This window comes from Phalaenopsis equestris, unplaced genomic scaffold (genome assembly GCF_001263595.1).
Source record: "Phalaenopsis equestris unplaced genomic scaffold, ASM126359v1 Scaffold000002, whole genome shotgun sequence".
In the NCBI taxonomy this organism is placed as follows: Eukaryota; Viridiplantae; Streptophyta; class Magnoliopsida; order Asparagales; family Orchidaceae; genus Phalaenopsis; species Phalaenopsis equestris.
In genome coordinates, this window is record NW_018164444.1 from 74,844,718 (window position 1) to 74,869,306 (window position 24,589).

General features: G+C 34.1%; 2 protein-coding genes across 7 annotated transcripts; one reads left to right on the forward strand and one right to left on the reverse strand.

Annotated features, from left to right (window-relative positions):
* Window positions 1–1,383: 1,383 nt before the first annotated feature.
* Window positions 1,384–15,131, reverse strand: LOC110039464 (beta-amylase 8). Of its 2 annotated transcripts, none has more exons than XM_020744533.1 (10): window positions 14,579–15,131; window positions 13,473–13,697; window positions 12,481–12,546; window positions 10,309–10,512; window positions 4,943–5,137; window positions 4,647–4,811; window positions 3,177–3,437; window positions 2,372–2,587; window positions 1,799–2,021; window positions 1,384–1,709 (listed from the first exon to the last, which is right to left on the reverse strand). In XM_020744533.1, exons 1-10 carry the CDS (start codon window positions 15,023–15,025, stop codon window positions 1,678–1,680), a joined length of 2,034 nt encoding a protein of 677 aa, XP_020600192.1. In that variant the 5' UTR covers window positions 15,026–15,131; the 3' UTR covers window positions 1,384–1,677. The 2 variants fall into 2 exon arrangements, with proteins under 2 accessions (XP_020600192.1, XP_020600191.1); XM_020744532.1 differs by having other exon boundaries at window positions 1,386–1,709; window positions 12,481–12,555.
* A 2,251-nt stretch (window positions 15,132–17,382) lies between these two features.
* On the forward strand, window positions 17,383–23,936 carry LOC110024140 (maltose excess protein 1-like, chloroplastic). 5 transcript variants are annotated; one of them, XM_020723968.1, is made up of 8 exons: window positions 17,383–17,716; window positions 18,294–18,584; window positions 18,675–18,764; window positions 21,655–21,756; window positions 21,851–21,969; window positions 22,902–22,964; window positions 23,363–23,424; window positions 23,607–23,936. In XM_020723968.1, the coding sequence occupies exons 1-8, from the start codon at window positions 17,402–17,404 to the stop codon at window positions 23,690–23,692; spliced, it is 1,128 nt and encodes a 375-aa protein (XP_020579627.1). In that variant the 5' UTR covers window positions 17,383–17,401; the 3' UTR covers window positions 23,693–23,936. The 5 variants fall into 5 exon arrangements, 4 of the variants coding, with proteins under 4 accessions (XP_020579627.1, XP_020579867.1, XP_020579706.1 ...); XM_020724208.1 differs by having other exon boundaries at window positions 23,344–23,424; window positions 23,607–23,622; XR_002293986.1 differs by lacking the exon at window positions 23,607–23,936 and having other exon boundaries at window positions 22,893–22,964; window positions 23,363–23,392.
* Window positions 23,937–24,589: the final 653 nt, after the last annotated feature.

The window sequence follows — 24,589 nt, forward strand, 5'->3', positions numbered from 1 at the left end:
CAAAATAACTTCTAGAAGTCATTTTGATCATATAGGTTTGAAAAGTCTCATGCCATATAAGTCTGCATATGGGTATTTCTAGAAATTATTTTTAGTCATATTTTACATAATTTTCAAAACTGATGTGGCATAACCATGCAGACAGCAATTAGAAACTCCAACAGCCTATTTTAATGTCCTAAGCACCCACATTTATGCAATAAAGATAAAATCCCAACCGGCGAACATTTCAACTCGAGCAACAGACTTGATAACTAGCAAGTTTCCACCATTAAGGCAACTCTATCTATTCCTTTGGAATTTTTTTTTCTACACACACATACACACATCCATCCATCCATCCATCCATCCATCCAATTCTCTTTAAGCGAAAAATAATGAAGTGGTCCAAATAGCTGCGCTATACCAAGAGTCTTCATTTCTCAAGCTATGCTAAAGCATCCTATCAATTGAAAATTATAAAAGCCATATCAAAATGGCGAACCATTTATTGACATAAGATGACATTTAGTATAGACTACAAGGCATTTAAGTTTTATAAAAAAAAAAAATAACCCCGCCTAATATTATCTTATATTCACATTTAAATGTCATACAATTCATACTAAATGTCTTCTAATATAAAAATAAATCTTTCTATACTGATGTTTTTTTCCTTTCATGCTGTCATTCATGTCTTCAGAGGTTTTTCAATCCAACATTGCATCCATTTTACAATGAATTTATTCTTGGGGCATTTACATACATAGCACATAATTCTTACTTATTTACATCCCTCACACCTAAACTTTCATATTCACGTGCATAGCACTCAAATCTTTAGTATCACATGAAAAATAGCACTATTACCACTATTTAAGAGTAAAATATACATTTTCATGCATAGGTTTAAAATACCAAAGTGCTATGTATGTAAATATGAAAATTTAGGAATTTAGGTAAATATGAAAATTTAGGTGTGAGATATGTAAATACATAAGAACTGTGTTCCATGTATGTAAATTTCCCTTTATTCTTTTATAATACTCTAGGCCAAATAATCAAGCGATGAATCATCTTTCATTTGATCCTTAATCCACTATTTTTACTGCAGCTTGCAGCAATTAACATCAGCAAGAAACAGGACAACTAGACACTTATTTTGTCCCCCTTTTCTTCTCAAATTCTATACAACTCTATCATATTCACAACCTAGACACTTATTTTGTCCCCCTTCTCAAATTCTATACAACTCTATCATATTCACAAGGAAAAAAAAAAACTTATTGTTCATTAATATTATGTGACATGTCACTTTCCTAATCAAACAGTTCAAATCAAAGAATATCACTTCTTTTCCGACAATACCAGCTACCACTACAGTCATGAAGATAAAAAAATTCAACTACTAACACTAAAATATAGTCAATGTTCGTCAATTTGTATAAGATGCATTTCGTACACAAATCATACTGCATTCTAGAATAAAAGCAAAGATCAAACTAGAGTCATATAAAGGACTCACACCCAATACACTTGAATGGGCAATCTTGTAATAAAAACAAACAATGAAACTGCTAGAACTGCAAAATTAAGAAATAAAAAGATGGAATAAATAAGGTTCATGTTCCTTCCTATCAGTGACTGAAACTCTACTCATTTTTTTCATTTGTATGGAAAAATGCACAAATTGAAATTTCAAACTGCAACATCAACAGACAAAAGATCGCCTGAAAATTTTGAAAATAAAAATTAGATATGATTGTAAAAACTTCGGAGTTCAGCAAGATAATAGTAATTTACTGATGTTGCAACTTACCATGCATGGATTTGATAAAGCTGTCCAAATCTGATAAGAATAAATCACCTTGCATGGAAACAGGTGAAAGAGTCTGATAAGTGAAAAATGAAATATGATGCCGATCAGGATCATTTCTCGGCTTTGCAGTTTCGATGACCCTAATGCAGACATCTCTTTCATGACACTGGAAATTACCCTGACAGGCAACACTCAATCCACGATCCCAGGCTGAATTGAGAATCTATAAATTTTGGCATTAATAATGTGCTTGGTTAGAAATCAGGAAAAAAAATAATAATAATAAGAGGAACTTACATAAATACCACCCAATTCCTATGTATTTACGTACCTAAAACTTAAATTTTTCTGTCATATCACATAAAAATTACCACCATTTTAACTTTTAAAAAGTGAAATACATCTTTTCATGCAAAAATAAGGTAGTGTGTATGTAAAAAATGAAGTTTAGGAGTAGGTGTTAGAAAGGTAAACCCATAAGCATTGAGTGGTATGTAAGTAAATCTTCTAAAAAAAACACGTACAGCAGAACTTTAGGCGCATAAAATGTATAAAGAAATCTACTAACTTCACCTGCCAACTCTGACCTTCTGGGTCAGACCAAGCTTCATCAGTCTCGAGCAAAGAACCCGGTGTTTGACTAACCAAGGTAAACTTTATCGTTACAAAATGCTTCTTAAGCAAATCAAAAACTGGAGAATAACCATCCTGATTGGTAGGATTATAATATCCTGCTGTTAGTTCTGCAGCATGGCTTGATGTTCTATACCACCAATAAATTGATGGAATCTGCACAGGAATTCAGTAAGGAAGATCCCCAATAAAAGAAGATATGAATTTTCCAACTGTGTCAAATAAAAGAATTCTCATGCAAAATTTACAAATCCAAGAACACATTTTGCATCACAGTTGGCCATGCTGATGGTGTAAAATGAAAGATGGCGCTGTCATACTGTAGGCACCCTGCCCTGCCTAACATTCCCTATAGACTCACTTAACTTGATCATAAATGCTCATTCTTGTAATCATCAACATTTAGAGTTATTTTATAAAGGGGCATTTACATACATACCACCCAATTCCTATGAATTTACATATCTAACACCAAAACTATAATTTGTACATTTATACCACCCAAATCTTTTATATCAGATAAAAAATACCACCATTTTAAATTTTAAAGAGTGGAACACAACTTTTCATGCATAGGTAAAGTGGTAAGTATGTAAAAATTGAAGTTCAGATGTCAGCTATGTAAATAAATATGTAAATCTTCCTTTTAAAATCATAATGTTCCTATCAAATGACCTTAACAAGGCTGGTAAATATTAAAGACCAAGTATAGAGCTTTATGATAGATCAGAAAGTAAGAACATACCTTTACAACTAACTTTGTTCCTTCAAAGGCAAGGCTTGCAAGAGATAGTACTTGATCAGCATGGTCGAATAGGGTTTGTGCATACCAACGAAGGAAAAATCGTCCGTAGTAGCTGTCATATTCGCCACGATCACAGAAGAAGCCCGTTTCGTGAGGCCTTGAGTTATAATGGCCAGCATTATTAGGGCCCCTCGCCCAAAAAGAGTGTCCACGAATCCTGGCAGCTTTTCGCAGATTCTGCTGCATATACTTGTCATAGCACTGCAAAATGAAATCGAACAAGGGACTCATAAGAAAGATCAAAATTGTGAGAAGTACATGGGAGTCCAAAAAATCCAAATTGGTTATATAGAAATAATGATCTGTATCCATTAGTTTAAGGGGTTGTTTGGAATTAATTTTATTTTTTATTTTTTTTGTTTTTATTTTATTTTGATTTGAAACAAATCATGCTTGACATATTTAATTAAGATGTGATTCTTTTTAAAAACAAACAAAACACCAAAATATTGTTCTGAATATTTTCAAAAATATATTAATTTATTTCTAAAAACAAAAAAAAAAAACCTTGTAAAAAACACAGTGAGAAAATATATATTTTTAAATTTTAAAAATAAAAAATAAAATTGATCCCAAGTAAGCCCTAAGCTTTCTGAATTGATGGACACCCATTATTAGATATATGGGGCTCAACCTGAACCCCAATGTTCCAAAATCTAAAAAGTAGCACCATAGTTTATGAGTATGTGGCTCTCACGATTCATGATGGCTTCTATCATGGCCAAGCAAGATCTAAAGAAGATTATTTACACAAAAGATTCATGGGTTTGAGTGGACTCTTGATTTTGACACTGGACAATGTTGAAAGCTTTGATTTGAAGGAGAGTTATGTAGGCTTTCAAACAAGGAGAAGATTATTGAGATCTATGTAATAGTGAAAATTAGTCCTTCATTGGATGTGAGCAAGAGTTGGATTCTTCATATATTCATAGTAACTAGTACATATTTGCTTAAGCTTCTACGATGACGAGTATCCAAATACTGATGGGATCAACTTAGATCCTTAGGAGTTGTTTGGGATCACTTTTAATTTTAAGTTTTTTTTTTTAATTATGTTTTGATTCTGAAACAAAACATGTTTGCTTATTTGATTAAAATATGATTTTCTTTAAAAACACTAAACACTTTGTTTTTAAAAACAAAAAATAAAAACATATAAAAAAACACATTAAACAAATATGGCTTTAAAAATAAAAAAATAAAAATAAAAATATAATTTATAAAAAATGAGGGTAATATGTTTTAGATTCCACTCTACTAACAAAAATAAACTATTGGCTCAGAAATTAAATCTTAATGCCACACTAAGGTTGGTAAAAACAATTTAAGGAAAAGTAAATTAAGTTGCATATAGTTCAAAGCTAGACCATATAACTAATCGCAGCATGATTAAGAAATTTCATGAAATACCTGAAACTCACCAATACCAGGGTATCTCCACCCTATCTTTTCTGAATGTGAAGGAAATCTCAGCTCACCAGAAGCACCAAGTCCAATTTCAATGGCAGAAATTAGGTCCTCCTTAAATAAGTCATCAAATTCCATCCTGAAGCTTCTCATGAAATCAAAATAAACCTGCACATATTGATCATACTATAAAACTTAAATTTGCAAAAACATGCACAAAAGCTATGGATTTTTACAATGTAGAACGATATATGCCAAAAGGATGATAAATCAACCATATAAGAAGCACCGGCAATTACCTCAATGCCAGTTCTCCCTTTTAGGACGCGCTCTTTATCAATACCCCAAGAAAGACATTCCGTGTTTCTCCTTCCTTCGTGGTCTGTAAAAAATATATCTTGATTATCTTGCCCGATCTCCAGGATCCATTTGGGAAGAGGAATAACCATATCACCAGATTCTTTTCCACCATATTCATGAAATGCCAGTACAACCTTAAAATGAAAGGAAAATATTAAGGAAAATTTATATGTATACCACTAAAGTCTTATGTATTTACCTATCAAACACCTAAACTTCAATTTTTACATACATGCCACCTTCCCTATGCATGAAAAGTATTTCAATTTCTAAAAGTTAAAATAATGGTGTTTTTGTCTAATATTAAATATTTGGGTGGAATAAATGTAAAAATTAAACTTTAGGTGCAAGGTATGTAAATACATAAGAAGTAGATGGCATGTATGTAAATGCCCCAAATAGCAAACGTTCCGGAACTCTTAGAAAATGTAATTACACGTACAAGGAAAAAACTGGTTCATGCAGTTTTGATTGACCAACCACTTCTATACATGATCCGTGAGAACTGCGTTGGTAATCTAAATGGCTTAAATAATCATGTTACCTTTAAATACAGAGTAACAAAGAACGAGCAGATGGTAGGTAAGGTTCAATTTTATTTTCATTGTCCTCATCTTTTGGTTAAACATTACGACGCGGGTGTCGCAGCTCGGGAACGGAACATAAACCTCCCACACGTAAGCGTGTGGAGCGCCTGCTCGCCTGGACCGGTTCAGTCCAGACGTGATAGTTTTGTGGAGTGTTGTCCGGCCCTTGGGCCCACTCCTATTTATCCTATTATTATATATTTATGTTTATGTTGTTCTAGGACTAATTTTTCGTGTGTTTTTTGTTGTGAAGACAGTCAAAATCTCCAAGTCATCTCTTCTAGGGTTGTATACAACAACTTCTGATGTGGTGATTATCCTCAACTTTCCCATCCTCCGCAACCTTTCCTTTGCTACTGCCATTTTCCTCCCTGTTGCAGCCGCCAAACAACCCATTTGAACTGTTTTCTGCAATTTGCCTATGCTGCCAGCTTCCAAAATCCTCCTCTTATTATCTCGTTGTTTTCCAGTTGTTTCCATCTTATTCTCGTGTATTCTTGCCCATAACAACAAACCTCCACCGTCATGTCCTTCATCCCTTGCAATCTCACCCCATCCCTACCTTGTTGCCGCCTCTCCAAGCCCGCTAATGGCCACCACCACCACCACCCGAGATATACCATACTCGTGTGTCATGTTGTTGTTACTTCGTTTCCGTATGTTAAGTGTAACCGCCTATTGACTTTTTAAGTAATAATATTTGTTTGTTTATTATTTTTGCTCAGGTACTATTTGATCAGAGCTAATCTAACCTTAGTCCTATCCTAGGATTTCTAGAATCCACTAATAACCAACCCTATCTCCATTCAACACCATTCGCCTTTACTAATTTTTTCAAACCGGCCACCCAAAAATTTTCTTTTCCACCCTACATCAACCATACACACCATTTCAACCCTCCGGCCTTAAACCCTAATCATGCCACCGAGGAGACAATCGTCAAACACTGATAAGGAGTTTACCATAGAAGAAATGCATTGGGAACTCCTTCGTGTACAACAAAAGCTCACTGATATTGAGGAAAGGATTTTTTTTCTTAAGCCCCCACCTGCAATAGCAGAACCTATCAGTGGAAGAGTACACAGCAGAGTTTATGCAGCTTAAGCTGAAAAATGATCTGACTGAGCAAGTTGAGCTCACGATAACCAGGTATTTGGGAGTTTGAAGCCCACTATTGACAACGTGATTCAACTACAACCTTACTGATCCTTGAGTGACATTCAAACCTTAGCATTGAAGGTGAAGAGACAACAGAAGCAAAACAGGTACCCACCGCCATTCAGATAACCACCCACAGTTTGAGACATCAATAGGACGTCGAAGGCAGTTGAGAAACCTTGTCAGCAAAATAATAGAGCTAACCATAGTGAGAAGAAGTTTGAGAAGAGCAGTACACCCACTACAGTCCCAGTCATAAAATATTTTAAATGTCATGATTTTGGACACATTGTATCCAATTGGTCGATGAGCCGAGTTGTCGCCTTCACCGAGAAGGATGCAGTGGAAGAATTTAGCGAAGAAGAGACAACTAAAGAAAATAGTGAGGAGTAACAACTTCCACAAGATGAGGCCAAGACGTTTGTAGTTCGACGGGTTATACCGACTGAGGCTACGAGAGATCAACAGTGGTTTTGCCACAACATATTATACACTCATTGTACTATGAAGTAAAATGTATGCAGTCTCATAATCGATGGAGGGAGCAGCAAGAAAATGACGTCTACATAGATGATGGACAAACTGAGTCTCACAACTCAGAGGCATGCCCAACCATATTCTTTGACGTGGTTGAAAAAGAGAACAGAGTTAGTATGGACAAAATATGTCTCATCTAATTTTCAACTTGGAACTAACTATAAGATCAGGTGTGGTCTGACGTGGTGCCATAGATGTCTACCACTTTTTGTTGTGGAGACTGTGGCAATTTGACCACAGGGCTCAGCATGATGGGTTCAAAATACCTACTCCACCAAAGATGACAAGCACACAGTTCTACTATCTGCGAAGTTCAAGATTACAGGTGTCATTGCCGGCAGAGAAGCAACCGTACAATCAATTTTGGTGATAAAAAGGAGAGCAGAACATGAGAGTCAATTTCAGCACAAGCCAACTAGTACAGAGAGAGTTTTAGGACGCCATTTTCAACAGCTTAATGTTATGGTCGCCGACGTTCAGAGAGATTCAGTTTGCCCTTACTTCATATTAGGTTGAGTCAACCTGGGATTGCTTTGGGAGGATTCGACAGAATATACGTGCACACAGTCTCACTTCAGTTCCGTAGTATACCCCCAGAAAGTTGGATCAATAAGGATGGCTGCTTGCAAGTGGCGAAAACTCCTAAGGTGTTTTGGGAGATAGTACAACAAATATTAAGATCCAGGTGCTTCTAGGGCTGCAGTTAAAAATTCTTCAGTCTCGGGAGGTTACAACAGTGTCGTCACCTTCAACATTCGAACAAAAGTTTCGACGAACAAGGTCGAAACTCCCCCCTCGGGAGATTGGCATGAGCATCTCCCGCTTGGGAGCGGGAACCGGGCCTCTCAAGTGTAAGCGCTCAGAGTGTCATCTTGTCTGGACCGGTTCAATCCAGACTTTCTTGTGTTGTGGAGTGTTGGTCGGCTCTCAAGCCCACTCCTATTTATCTTATAATTATATATTTGTATTTATGTTGTTTTAGAGTTAATTTTACATGTGTTTTCTTTCGGGACAGCCGTTAGCATCTCCAAGTCTTCCCTTCTAGGGTTGTATCTAAGGGCAAGTGATGATTCGGTTGTATGTCATTACAAGATGGTGATTATCCTCAAGTTTCCCATCCTACGCAACTTTCTCTCAATTACCATTGTCATTCCTCCCTGTTGCAACTGTCGAACAGCCCAGCGGGACTGTTTTTCTGCAATTCACATCCGTTGTCACCTTCCAAAATTCGTCTTCCTCGCTATCGCAACCATTCCAGCGCCACTAACACTTTTTGATACTACCTACCTGCTTTCCAGCCCCCCCTACTGTTTTCGATCACCCACAACTATTCTAACCACCCTTACCGCACTCCTCCATTACCTAGCTGTTGTCCCACCATCTGCCACTACCTAACCGCCATCCCCTTGCCATATCCGGTCACCCATAGCTTTTCCCAACCACTCTCGCCACCCTTCGCCACTACCTAGCTGTTGTCCCACCCATTCCCCGTGTTGTCCGAGTTGTTCCAACCACCCAAACTCATCCCCCGTGCCGCCTTGTTGCCAGTCCAACCACCAGAATCACTTCCCCTGCAAACTAGCTATTGCTCCCCTCGTTGTTTTGTTGTTTTCCAGTTGTTCCATCTTATTCCTATTTGTTGCCGCCTAGGACAGCAAACCTCCACCTTTGTGTTGTTGTTCCCTTGCAGTCCACCCATCCCTACTTTGTTGCCAACTCTTCAAGCCCCTAACGGCTACCACCACCGCCCGAGATCCGGCAACCTACTGGTTTTTTCAGTAATAATATTTGTTTGATAATTGCTAATTGACCTAACTCTGGTGTGACACTAAAAACAATGCAATCTAAAATTAGTGTGTTTTAAGATTGAGAGCATCAAACTCACACAGAAAAAAATGTATAATGATTGCCAAGCACATAAAATGAACATTGATCTACGACATAAATCAATTAAAAATGCAAAACTATCAAACAAAGCACATAAAAGTGAAGCTAATAATGATTTACCCACTTTAATAGCTTTTATTAGAAAACATTGTTACTCCCATTGAAGCAAAAAGCCATTTCTATAGCATAATAATGGTTCCTACTCCATCATCATCATTACCCTTATCTAAACTATTTAAGGTCAACACTGTGAAACCTCCTTGTTTGTTTGTTCCTAGTGAGTGTTATCTAAAAGGTTAAATTTTCTTTTCAAACTATTTTGAAAAGTTTCTATACACGCATCTCGGGTCAAGCCATTTTAATTCCTAATAATGTGGCACTAATTTTATCAACTTGATTAATGGGTGCATGCGATATCCTTCATTGCACATATTCAAACCGCAAGGTCTATTTTCAGTATCTTAATTACAGGTAAGTAAAGACTTTCCTACAATAAAATTATTTCATAATTCATCCTTCCTAGCTTTGCGACATTTATGTTTTAATAATTTATTTTCATTACACTCAACTTAGATATTAACAACTCGTTTACAATGCAATATTTAACACCACCGCCCAAATTATAATTTTATAAAACTTAGGTTTAAGCCCTCATGATATCCTCCTATCACAAACACTCCAAAGGTGCTTCTTTATTTTAACCATCAAGCTTAACAATTAAAATCATATCATCATCCATATCGCTATTTTCTATATAATTGACACAACATACTTAAACTATCACACTTAACAACAATCACCTTATCTTTTAGTAATATTGAATGATAATTGCTAAAATCATGTCAATAAAATTACATATCATATACTCAGTCTTTGTTTTTATTGATTGAAGTGGATGTTTTTTTATTGGAGCTATGTAGGCAAAAAACAATACATCAAACCACTAGGCTTTGAATATCCTTCCCAACCTATGATGTAAAGCTACAATAATTGAAAACTTCTAGGTCAGTCCACAACAATTTTCAATTCATAATTTAAGGTGCAAGAGAAAAGAATAACCTCTATAAACATGTGTGTGAGAAGAGTAACTTCAACAAAAAAATGTTTTACCCATTGAAAACTATAAATAAAATTACCTGCAATTTCAGCTTGAACTCACGAACTATATTAAACAGATCCCTGTAACCAGACCATTGATACTTATGTGGGCTCCAGCCTTCAACAATTCCCCACCAACAATCAACCACAACTCCATCAATATGTAAAGCTTTTAAATGCTCCAATTCTCGACGAACTGCTTCAGGATCAACCAATTGGCAATAATCGTTGATAAAGTTGGGCTAGACATAAGCAAAAAATAACTAATTAAAAGGGGTCTGCCAGCAACTATAGTACATTTAACATAGTAAAAAGTGCTTATTTATGCAGCTGGAATGGGAAAGCAAAAAAGAAATTCTTGATTAGTAATAATATTTAAACTTCAAAGATAAGATTAAAATTCAATTAGGTTCACATTTTCAAAACTATTCAAGCTAATCTGACCTATCTACAAGTAGTCTTGTTAGATCAATTGGAACAGTCAAGGTAGTTCAACCTTTTACAAGATTAGGCGCAGTGAAATAAAGTGTTTTAAAAAAAGTGGTAATGGCAAAAAAAAATATTATAGCATCTATATATCTTCCGAAAAATTTGAAAAAAAAAATCAAGAAAATAGAAACATCAGATTTGGGATGCTCAGAGGATTAGAAGAAAAAATAACTTGTGGAAAGGATGATTGATAAGGAGAGAGAAATCCAATGCATAATGCAGTGTAGGAAGTTGTCCTCAAGAACTTCCCTCTAGGAAGAGAAACTGATGCATAGCAACCTTGGTTCAGATAAATACTTATCCTTTATGTTCTATTGCTTTATTTTCCTATAAGCAATTATAATTAGTTATTAATTACTTAGTTAGTTACAGCCACTTATAATCCATGAGGGTTGTCTCCTTTTCCTGTCTGCTATATATACGGATGGGAAGAAATTCGTAAGCATTGGATCATTTCTGGAAAAAAGGTTTTCCAAAGTATTTCCATTTGTTTCTCTGATTTTAGCTTCTTGCCAGACCATATACCAGAAGTGCGTCCGAAACATGCTTCTCTTATTTTATTTTCTAGTTCTCCAAAGGATTAAAGGTATGAAGAGACAAAAAAGATCTATCCAGAGAAAAAAATAACCATCTCCTGATAGATTTGAAAGGATTTGAACGCTCAATTAAATTTTGTCATCAATCGAAATGAAGATGGAGGAGATGTGTAAAGCAGCACAAAAATCACTTGCAATGAACTGTGGAGGAATACACAATCATTTTTTATGCTATATATATTAAGCCTAGTTATCAAGTTTGAACTAAAATACAGTTCATAAATTTAATGAAGGAGATCTATGCTTTAAAACAGCACAAAAATTCCTTTCACAAAATTGGTAAGAAAGTTGAGACAAAGTGCAACAATTACCACATACAGTTTAGACGACAATATTTTATAATGACAAAAAAACTGTAAGCGAAAGTTTCTAATAATATGCAGCATGGACTCTTCAAAAATCTTTCTGTGTCTGCATTGGACATTTATAGGACCCATACATGCCTCTACACACCCTAAATTGATTCTTATCTGAACAACTAAAAAAACATGTTCTGTTTTATTTGTTTATAAACAAAAAATCAAAAATGGTCTAAACATACTCGTGATACACCGGTGAAACTATGTTTTATTTTTATTTAGCCAGCTTTACAAACTGTGTTTTTTCCTAATGATGACCAAGTTGACAGTAAAGAGCATATTAGCGTTAGCAAGGATGATGATCATTGTGTCAAATGTGTTGGATCCAATTAGTGATACATCAACATACTCATATTTCGTGTGTTTTTGAATATTATGTACTAAATTTTGTGTAGACAATACAGTGTTATATCGACAAATTCATATCAAATGATTAATGTTAATGCGTGTTAATAAAAAATCGGTATACTTATTGAAAAATTAAAGTATAATTATAAGTAAGCCAATTTTAGTTTTTCTTTCATTAATACTAGAGCCTTTTGTTGTGATGCATATGATATTGTACTTGGTGATGATTTTTTATAGAAAATATTAATATTACGGAATTTGATTAAATATTTTATATTAGCAATTTATTAAAGAAATTATGGTATGAGATATTGTGCCATACTAACTTATGACTATGTTGTATCTTTTATGTGTCTTGTCTCAGTGTCCATGATAATTAAAATTAAGATAGTCATAAAATAAGATCATATTAACTTACAGCAAGCATTATATAAACTGGAATGTATGGTGTTCCAACAAAATCACCATCTTGCTCTAAAGCCCCCTGCATTAGCTGCAACAATTTCATAAATAAGAAGGAGAATTTGGTTGGCAAAGTTATATCATTTAATGAATGACAATGCATAAAAAACGAAGGATAAATAGATGATCGAAAGGTTGTATTAAATTGGAGTTTGTTTGGGACAGCTTTCTGTCTGCTTTGTTTTTCAGATTGTTACGAGAGTTTTTTTTGAAAAACTACTTCCTTGCTGTTTTTAGAAATCTCCGTGGTAGGAAGCCGTTTTTTACAACCTAAGTTGTTAAAGTGTGGGGACTGTCACAAAGTTGCGGTCTGACTTTTTTAAAATAAAATAAATTTGTAATAGTCACCGTGGCTTTTTCAACAATAGTTTCTTTTGCAGCAGTTTCACAGATGCTTCTTCAAACAACTGCAGCTGCCCCAAACAGACCACTAAATGCATCATATCTTTACCTGACTAATTAATATTATTGAGATGACTAGCTAGTTATTAAAAAGAAAATTACAAAATTGAATATTTTGAATGTGACAAGTCATTCATAATCTTTTTACATAGGGCAGTTCTTTAATTCTTCATTTAGGTGCAATAAACACTATAAATGTACAAATTTTGTGGTAAATATTCATTCGGATTATACTTATGTGAAGTATTAATAATTATAGTTTGGACGATTTATACACATATCATTCAATCTATTGAATCCACATTTCTAAAATCAAAACTTCAATTTTTACATACATGCTACCTTCCATATGCATGAAAATATGTATATCACTTTTTAAAAGATAAAATAGTGGCAATTTTTGTGAGATATGAAATGTTTGGGTGGTATAAATGTAATAATTAATGTTTAGGTGTCATGTATTAAAACATAAGAATTGGGTAGTACGTATGTAAATGACACTATTTTTTGGGATACAAGTTGATAAAAAAAAAAACGCATATTCACCTGCTCAGCATCGACACATTCGGAGGAGTTGATGGGACTAGAATTATTAAACTTATTGTTCTTAATATCCCTTTCTGCTATCACAACTGAATCAAGCGAAGATGAAGATAAGCCCTCATCAATCTTGAGAAAAGATTGTTGAGAGTCTAAAGATGCTTTGATCGCACGATTCTTCATAGAAGTGGCAGATAAGGGACTCTCTATTGAATGTACTTGGAACGGTGCCTGCAAACAAATTTATTAAAAGTAAACAAGCAAACAATATGTAACACGAGAACAAGTAATAATGAGCACACCAAATGTTATTCTAGAATATCGATTTAACAATAACTTTTATGACTCCTAGCATATCTCCAGACTTTCAATTAATTTTTGGAAATTTTACATAAAGTAGCACACAATTCTTATGAATTTGCATATCTCACACCTAAACTTCCAAATTTACTTATATAGCTCTTTGGTGCTTTAAAAATTTGCATGAAAAGGTGTATTTCACTTTTAAAAAACAATAATAATGTTATTTCTGATGTGATATTAGGTGAGAGATGTAATTGTTACCAACAAATTACAATCCAAGCTCTAATTCTGCTTGTAGAAGATCGGTCGCAGGCATGTGCATGTTTCAAAGTGACTCTTTCATTTCATGTAAGAGTAAGAAGCAACCTTGTGTGTCTAGATCATTTACACAGTATAAATTACTCCTTCATATGGAGAACATCAGCAATATGCAAATTAGTAACAATTACATTAATTATGAGCACATAGAGCATATTGAACTAGATTTTCACTTGATTTGAAAAGAATTCAACAAGCAAATTATTTTTCTTCCTCATATTTCCACAAACCTTCAGATTTTTTTACATATGCACAAACACCATACCATGACAATATCATCAGTTTATTGTAAGCAAGTTGATAACAGCAGTAATTTATCAGAGATATCACTATATCAGCCAGATATATGCCATAATTATTATCGTGCTAATGAACGCTATGGAGTCAATACAATTAAGTAGAAGGGGCAGGATTGAAGCAGATAGAATAATACAATGAGGAAATGAAATTCGATAAGAGTAAACAGGGGAATCGAAAGGAATCGAAAGTACCAATTGAGACGGAGGGTGCGGTGGAGCAGCAGCCGCGTGAGGAGGAAGAATAGGAGGTGGTGGTGGGGTGGGGGATGTCCGGTAAGTCGTGCCATCGAGATCAACGGTCCAACCAGCCTCGCGTGCGAGGGCGGCGAGTACATCGTTCATGTCTGCGCGTGCCGGAAGAGGAAAATTACCATGCTGGCGTAGTCCGGCGAGCATCCGGCTGGTGATCGCACGGCGGTGCCTTTCACGGAGCTTCGTCCGTTCCTTCTCCTTCTCCCGTTCTTTTCTTCCCTTTCCTGGTACGACGGAGGTAGCTGGTGGAGTGGTGGCTGAGCCCACCGCGACGGCCGCCCCGGCCGCGGCCGCACGGGGACGGCGCTGAGGCGGTGGGTTGGAGTAGTGGTCGGAGCTGTGGTCACTGTGCTGTTGATGTTGATCTAGATCTTGTTTCATGCTCATCGCCTCCGGGAACTAAACCCCCCTTCGATTCTCCAGGATCACCATTTCCCTTCCCCTTCCCTTCCCCTTCGCTCCCCCAGTCTGTTCTGCACTCCGAAACTTTTGGGATACTGGGATCACCATTTCCCTTCCCCTTCCCTTCCCTCCCCTTCGCTCCGCCAGTCTGTTCTGCACTCCGAAACTTTTGGGATACTTACACACAGGCTACCCTAAACAATGATATTTACATCCTTACCAGCCTGCTAATTTTTTAAAAACCGAGCTGCGCATATACTTACAATGCCACACATATATAATAATTGAAATTTAAGTGCATAGAAATTTAATGATACGCACGTTAGTCTTTATTTCATAAAAATTTAAACCCAAGCATTAACATAAATGAATAAATAGCCAAATTGCAAGTAATTTGGAACTATTTACACGCAGATCATTGCTCTATAGAATCAAGTTCATGTATAAGAGTCTGTTTTGGGCAGTTACAATTTATTAAAAAAACAGATGTTAAAATATTGAAAAGTATTCTGAAAAGGTCAGACTGCAACTAGAAAGTTGTGACAATTATAAAGATTTTTTTTTTTACAGGTCGGACCGCAACTAGAAAGCTGTCACCGCATCTAGTCAGGACAGTTGGTAAAACAAAATTTTTAGCTGCAGTTTTCTTAAAATAATTGTCAAAACACAGTTTGCCCAAACTAACAAAACGGTGGTGTCACAACGCCATTGCAACACCACTTCGAACGGGCCCCAAATCTTTGGCCGACTTAAAATTCTCACGCTCAAGCTTTTGCTTTTCATCGTAAGCTTTGAGAGAATAATACATACGATCTGGACTTCATACATAACATTATCGTATACCGAGTTCTTTGAATGCATCCAAACTCCGTATATAATATTATTTTTCTGAGCTTGACTACTTCACTCGCTCGAGCACACAAATATATTAAAATTAAGGTTCTCATGAATTTTTTTATAATTAGAACCATACTCAAATAAAATGCATGTTTATATAACAACCCCTAATTAAAATGTAATTATGCCCATAGAAGCTTTTTGAAGCCCATGCGTTTTGCACTCTGAAACATAAGAATAATTTCAACTTCACACTTATTGCATGAATGCCCCTCGTCCAACCTTCAAAATTAACCACCACGGTTCTATAAATAGCACATTCCGGAGCCTTTAATGATAAGAATTAGAGGAGTTTTATTCCTTAATTAGGAGCTTAAAATGAGATTAAGGATTTAATCGTTTATACTTTGCGGCTTGGAAGATGAGAGTTGGAGATAATTAAACCCCTTAATTTAAAGGGGTTTAGTTATCTCCAATATCTTACCTTCCCTGAACTCAACAATGGCGGCTTCAGATTTTGATTTTGATTAGTTTCTTGAAATTCAGAATAATTCAATTTTGATTTAATGCCTTTATTTTCATTGAATCGCAGCAAATTAATGTTGGGATATTTATATAAATAACACCTAGTTCCTATGTATTTACATGTCTAGCAACTAAACATTACTTTTTACATTTATACCTCTCAAACATTTCACATCACAACAAAAGGCCTAATTTTTCTGTGCGGACTACTGACGTAGCTCTACATGCCGTATAGGTTATTTCTGAGTTATTCAGGTTATTTCTGGGTTATTTTCAATAATCCCGAAATAAGTCATAAATAACCCGCGATCTTTATTTTTGGGTTATTTCGAGATTATTGAAAATAACCCTGAAATAACATGAAAATAACTCAGAAATAACCTCCACGACACGTGGAGCAACGTCAGGAATTCAGACAGAAAATGCGCTTAATAAAATACCACAAATTTAATTTTTTTTAAGTAAATTACACCTTTTGGTGTTATTTACATAAAAATTAGAGGGTTATTTTTACTGGTTTTTTGTTTTTGCAATTTATTAAATAATGTATTACTTTTGATTCTTAAGAAAAATTAAATTACTATTTCTTACTTAATTTGTTTAAATGAAAATTTTTATTTAATTGGTTTAATAATTTATCAGTTAATAATTAATGGATACATTGTATTATGCTAATTAATGAATAATAAAGTAATGATATATGAATTAGTTTAATAAAATTCTTTTTTAAAATTTATCTATGTTACTAAATTACTAATTACTATGAAATTGAAATATTATCTTTTTACAAATTAATGAATAATAAGTAGTAATTGATAAATAGTTAATTTAAAATTTCAATTATTAATTTCTAATAAAACTTAATTATCCTTAAACCTATTTAAATTAATAAACTGAAAAATTAACTAAAAAAAACTTGAGAAATTTAACCGGATTTATAAAATCCAAATTTATAGAATTATCCCCCAGTTTGAGCAGTCCTCCACTCTCTCCCCTTCAATGCTCTCTTACGCCGCGCCGCCGGACTTCATCACCTCTCATCTGTCTCTCAAATTCCACCATTTTCTTCCCAACCAACTTCTCCTCCATCGCCTCCATTCTTGCGTCTCAGAGGTTGCTGCGTTCTCCTCAAAAACCCCTCCTGGAAAACCCATCCAGGCGGTCTCCAAGGGAGGGCAATGGGACTCCATGACCGCCCGCTTCGCCGGAGCTTCTAACATCCCCTTTCTTCTTATTCAGATCCCACAGATACTCCTCAATCAGCGAAACCTAGCTTCTAACAACTCCGCTGCTCTCTTCGCTGTTCCCTGGCTTGTGAGCTCTATGCTCTTCAGTTAATGCTGATTTATCTTTTTATTAATGTCCAATCTTTTTTGAATTCCATCATACATAATTGAACAGATTTGACTATTTCTCACTCTCACTAGTCTTAAATCTTGAAACAATTAGCTAAACAAAAATTAAGTTTTTGGGGCATTTACATACATGGACACAATTCTTATGTATTTGCATATCTCACACCTAAACTTTCATATTTACACATACAATACTCAAATCTTTACCACTTTTAAAATATGAGTGTTATATCTACACATACAAAAATAGCACTTTTACCATTTTTTAAAATAAAATACACCATTTCATGATGCATAGGCCTAAAGCACCAAAGTACCATGTGTGTAAATATAAAAAGTTAATAAATACATAAGAATTGTGTGCTAGGCATTTAAATTTCCTTAAGATATAAGAAGATTTAACATTTGTCATGTCAAACAATTTTCGTATTTTAATCCCTCTTAAGCTTTACTAAATCCAAAATTTTCAAAATTTACTAAATTCTACGTGCAGCTAACCTGAATATAAGTAATCTGTTGAAAGAAATATGATGCAGGGGATGCTTACTTGTCTACTTGGAAATCTCACATTGCTCTCCTACTTTGCTAAAAAGAAAGAGAAGGAGGCCATATTAGTTCAAACATTGGGTGTTGTATCTATCTACATTGTGATTGTGCAGCTAGCCGTCGCCGGAGCGATGCCTTTACTGCAGTTTACGGCCACGTCGGCTGCTGTTGTTGCTGGGCTTGTGCTGAACTTCATGAACTATTATGGATGGCTTCTACAATGGGTTTGGCAGATTTGGGAGGATTTTATCACCATTGTGGGAATTTCTGTTCTTCCACAGGTGAGTTTGTGGGAATTAGTGGAGTTTTAGATGTTTTTGTGATGGTGGTGAAGATTAGATGTGTGTGCTCATTCATCTCATTTGATGCAGGTTATGTGGTCGACATTTGTCCCGTATATTCCAAGTAGCAATTTGCCTGGGCTTATTTGTTGTAGCTTGGCTATTGTGGTCATCATTTTGGTATCAATCTGTCAATCTTGTCATTTTGAAGTATGTTCAATACAATATGTAAAAAGAGCATTTAGTTTCTTTAATTTAAATTTGCAGAAATTTATAATGTTTTAGCACTAAACATAGGGCAAATTTGTTATCTTCTATTAATTGTGATATGAACTGGCGAGGGATTTGATAACTAATCTTTTGTGGGGGGTTGCTTATTATTGGGTGCTTGAGGTAGAGCAAAAGTAAGGAGGAATTTGGTCTTTGGTTATTTTGTATCTTTAATTTAAATTTGCATAAGAAGCAGATGGTATGAGCACTAAAAGTATGGCTAATTTGTTCTCTTTTATAAGTTCTTTACGAACTAGTGAGGAATTTTACAACTAATTTCAACAAGGGATTCCTTATTATCAGGTGCTTGAGTTAGAAGAAAATAAGGAGAAATTCGGTGGTTGATATCTAGATGAAAACTTGGGCTAATGTACACATCGAGTATTCGAGTTTTGTGTTCTATTTTTAAGAGCATATCTAGCACATGAGGCTTCTGATTGACGCAAGTTCTTTAAGGAGTAGATATTGCATCATTTTCTTTCCATGATGAAAACGTGTACCGTTCAACACATCGAATATTGTGCTCTTCATATAAAGCATTTTTAGTACTTGTTTCTAAATGGCCAAGTGTTAAAAGAGAGGTTGATATTGCTACCATTATGGAGAGTCTAATTCTTGACTCGAACACATGCCATTAACATGCAATTTGAATTGTAGTATTATTTACTTTAAAAAAACTCTCCAAAACTTGTTCCTTGAACAGTACAAATATTGAGCGGACACATATTGATCACAATAAAACACTCTGTGTTGTTTTAATCTATGTGTATTACAAATCAATCTCATTTTATATCATACCACTATTTATGTGTATTACAAATCAATCTCATTTTATATCATACCACTATTAATTTTTCCTTCTATACTATTGTGTTTTAGTATTAGTGTCTTAGTATTAGTGTTGCTTGAAAAATATGTTCGTAATGTTCGTAATTAATATCATAAATGGAATAAATTGATTTGGTAAGAGCCACAAGTTTTCTTAAGAGCGAAAACCATACTTTTCTTTTGGGTTGTAGTTGATGGTAACTTGGGACGGAAGTTATCTGTTTTGAATCATTCCTTATGGAATCTCTAAAAAGATGTTTATTAATAAATTTATTGAATCATTTAACCATAGAATAAGGTCTTACTTCTTGATTTGTAGTTTGAAGTTATTTATATTTGAGGACAATAACAAGATTATATATAGGCCATGTCGTTCTTTGTTATCTCACTCATAATGCAAGGGATGGACAAACATATCGATCTCAAAATCTTGATGCATCTATTTGGATTATGTTGTTATTGGTTAGATCTCTCAATTTATTTTTCTATTGAGTTTTTCACTCTTGAAGTCGCTAGGAGGTTCTTCTATTTATTTATGTCGAGGATTTTGGGGTTTTTATTTTGTGAGGCTCAATGCATTTGGATTTTAGAAAAAAAATGTCCTTTTTCCCCACTCATTTTATCTCCATTATATCATTGTAATAGTAGATTAATTCCTATTTCTTATATTATAGAAGATTGTGAATACTTCACAATATCACATAAATGTTGGTGATTCCCTTCTTATAAACGGTGTTTGTTCATTGAGTTCAGCCACTTTTGCATGAAGAAGCTTTTTGTTCAAGCACATTGTTTGTTTTATATTTAATGCATTTGATGGCAATAAAAGGTAATAAAGAAAAGTACTTCTAAGGTTAATAAATGTTGGATGCAGAGGAGGTCAAAGGTGGAGTCTTAGTTAAATGATGAGATAAAGGTGAAATAATATTGCGGTTACAAATATGATCAAATAAGTTTAAGGGAATAGATAGGCTAGCTCACGCACATACATTACCAATCACTCCCGCTACAACTCAATAACATGACAGTGATTGATAACATAGGCCTAAAATACAAAAAATGACTCATAACTCAAAACATAATGGTTATGTAAATAAGACTCAGTTAATAAAACACATGAAAAAAAGTATATGAAGAAATGCTCATAAAAATAAAATCATGAATATTAAACTAGCTCCAAGTATGAGATATTAAGAGGATTCATTTACACTCCTTGTGGTTGGATGCAAATTCTCAAAAGGTGTTAAAATCTTTAAAATTTGCAAATATTTATTGATTGTTATGGAGGTGAGACAAGTTGGTGAATTTATGTTTTATGTGTAATTGCATTGATTTATCATCATCATCTGTGTTGAGACACCATATATCTTAGATGCAAAAAGGTGTGCTTCATGTTAGTTGTTTGAGCTAAAATATTAGACATTAAAAAAAACTCAATGATTACAGTTGCACAAAATAATTAAAAATTATAGGAACATCACGTGCGGAGGAGTTAGCAGATGTTTTATATAGCCAAAAAATCCCCTTAACTCGATGATATTAAATCCCGAAGTTGAATAACAATCTTGTGATATCCATACTTAGGAATGACTTGCTTTGAACAATGAAAATGAAGATAACTCTTTGTACGCCAAGTAGCTGCGTGTGTTTATGATATGATCACAATATGTGTGAGAAGGGTGCCAAATAGTAGCTCTAAACATAAATATCGTCAATGTGTCATAATATGTCCAAGTTTGAAAGAGTTGTTATGTGAATAATTGGAAACATGCTGTAAAATCAAAGACATGTTGCGGCAAACTTAAATTATAATAGCACAACCATGTTTTGAAATGGTGTTTTTCAGCTGACGGCAATGGGCAATAGTAATTTCACATTAATTAGGATATGGATGAATGAGATTCTCTAACAACCTTTGAAAATAAGTTGAAAACACAATAGTTTTGATTCTGCTATTTATTAAGATTTACAGACACGAACTGGTAAACTTTCTAAGAAGGCGGTTAGATATGTCAGATCGATATCTGGATGGACTGCCACTCTACTCTTTATGTGGATGCCTGTTGCGCAGATGGTATGATTTCTTTACATGTTGGTATTTTCATGGTCTTACAACAATAACCATTAGAAGATTCTCATTTTTACCTTTTTGTTTGATATATATGCAGTGGACAAACTACATAAATCCTGATAATATAAGAGGATTAGCAGCTTTGACACTTCTGCTCGGCATGATTGGGAATGGTTTGATGATTCCTCGAGCTTTGTTCATTCGTGATCTCATGTGGTATGCACCCCTCAAATATGTTATGAAAGTTTCCACAGCTGTTTTTTTTCCCCAAAATTGTTCAGCTTTTACTTCTTGACTTCTTGAGTTTTTGCTTTTTTCCTTGTTTTTATAAGCATCAAATGTATCTTGTGTAAAGTTAGAGGAGGTGGTGAACATTTGATACTTTTCAAAGTTACTCTTTTGATTCTACTAGTTATTAAATTTATTATATTTTTTACTATTTTATCAAATGCTTAAGCCTCTGCAAGCAATTATTTGATACAAGTCCTGTGGCATATAATAAGAATGTATGATTTTTATTCCTTTTCATGTTTCTTATTTTGTTTATAGGGAAACAATATATTATATGAGGTTTCAAATAATTACATTTCTAGTTAAACTAATTTTCTATCTTGGAATCATGTATTTCCAACAACAACAAAAACAATAACAACAATAACAACAACAAAATCTTTATCTCGCTAAGTGTGGTCGGCTACATGAATCCTTTTTCTCCATTGTATCCAATTTAGTGTCATATTTTTATTTAATTCTAATAAATTATTTAATTCTAATAAATTAAGATCATTTTTTTATACAATATGCCCAAATCATCCTAGGTCTACCTCTTTATTTCTTAACGCAAGTCAAATGTAAAACATCTACTCTTCTAATCTGATCATCAAATGGTCGACGCTTAATGTGACCAAACCATCTAAGACGACTCTCTCTAATTTTGTCCGTCACTGGAGCAACACTAACTCTATCACGGATATATTCATTTCGCATTTTGTTTCTATTTTGGAATCATGCATTACCCAACTCATTATTTTCTATGTAAATATGTTTACAATTTCTATCTTTGCAAGTGTTAGCATCATTGACTCCCATATATATTTCTTTAAACTAAGCACATTTAAAATCTCTGAACGTTATGTAAGACTTTGAAGGTTTACGGGGGCAACATGGGCATCATTGCTTCAGGGGTGGGGGAATTTGGCTTGGATGTACTGGTAATTATAATTGCTTTCATGTTCTGTACTCTAAGAGCAGTTTCATATTATTTCCTAGGGCATTTATATGCATACCACCCCATTCTTATGCATTTACATATCTAGCACCTATACTTTATTTTTTACATTTATACCACCCAAATCTGTCATATTAAATCTAAAGTACCTCTATTTTAACTTTTAAAAAGTGAAATATACTATTTTTTAAAATGTGGAATACACGTTTTTCCTTAGTAACGCGTCATATATGTAAAATTGAATTTTAGGTGTTATATATGTAAATACATAAGAATTGAGTGGTATATATGTAAATCTTCCTTATATATTTGATAGTGATCAGGCTTCTATTTTCATTACATATATATTTGAAAGTGATCAGGCTTCTATTTGCATTACAGTTTGAAGAGCATTAGCAGCAAATTTTTCTGGGCTTCAACAGTGATCATGCTCACCTGTCTAGGTTTTCTACTTTCTCTTACTGCTATCAGTTTTTGCTATTGAAATCTTTTTTTTCCAAATCCGCCTATCTTTTTCATGAACAAATACTAAAAAAAATGAGCTTTGCAAATTATTTTTCCTTTGCATGGAATTATTTACTTATCTACATATTGCAATCTTATTCTTCTATGTAAATTCAATCAGGAATGGCTGCACAGCAAGATAGAATAGCTCATGGATACAGTTCACCATTTCAATCCATAAAAGAGCTATTTTTCGGAACAAGATAAGTTTAAAAAATTTTATTACCATTCGATTTGAGTTTCATCTTTACTTAAGGTCCACTGCCTATTTGTCGATGGTTTGGGTTGTAAGATGAGTGCATTAGCTCGGTTAGAATGTACTGAAATGTAAAGTGACTTAGTTTTTTTCAAAATGATGTTATTATTAATTTACTATGACTTCATGAAATTTGTGATATATCGATTCAACGTAAAAGCGTTTCCATTATTGAATTTTGCAGCTTTACACTTATTGCCAGTTATTTGTTCATGCAAATTTATATAATTTTCTGCATTTTCTTTACATTTGTATTCCAATTAATCTAAACTGGTATGTTAATGGCAGAGCAGTTTTGAAAAAATTGAAGTTCCAATTATTCTAACACCTAAACTTTAGCTTTTACATTTATACCGCCCAAATCTTTCATATCACATCAAAATTACCATCATTTCAACTTTTTAAACATTGGAATACACTTTTTTATGCAGATGTAAGGTGGCATATATGTAAAAATTAAAGTTCGGATGTTGGATATGTAAATACATAAGAATTGGGTGGTATGCATGTGAGTTTTCCTAAATTATATAAGCCTTTTGTTGCTGGTTGAATCATTGGCTTTGATATCAATTGTTAGGAGGTGAACTTGAGCCAATTATATATATGTGAACCCTCAAATGAAAGTTTTTGATATCAATTATCATGCAACAAGAGCCTATCCAACCATGTGGAGGCATTATAGATATCATTATATCTAAATTACTATATAACCTAAATTATTTATAATAAGAATCTATATTATTTCTTATTATAATATATTTTTTATTATTGAGGATATTTTTATTATATTATTTTATATTGCTTTTCTTAAGTTCGTTGGTTTCATCATATCTAAATTACTATATGAC

Bases quoted from the DNA above. Each gene is read 5' to 3' on its own strand.
- LOC110024140 (XM_020723968.1), top strand. From the start codon at position 17,402: ATGCTCTCTTACGCCGCGCCGCCGGACTTCATCACCTCTCATCTGTCT. The intron at 18,585-18,674 runs GTGAGTTTGTGG...CATTTGATGCAG, and splicing joins GAATTTCTGTTCTTCCACAG to GTTATGTGGTCGACATTTGT. The intron at 21,970-22,901 runs GTATGCACCCCT...AAGACTTTGAAG, and splicing joins TTCATTCGTGATCTCATGTG to GTTTACGGGGGCAACATGGG.
- LOC110039464 (XM_020744532.1), bottom strand. From the start codon at position 15,025: ATGAGCATGAAACAAGATCTAGATCAACATCAACAGCACAGTGACCAC. The intron at 3,438-4,646 runs GTATTTCATGAA...TTCATTTTGCAG, and splicing joins CTGGTATTGGTGAGTTTCAG to TGCTATGACAAGTATATGCA. The intron at 2,022-2,371 runs GTGAAGTTAGTA...CAAAATTTATAG, and splicing joins CAGAAGGTCAGAGTTGGCAG to ATTCTCAATTCAGCCTGGGA.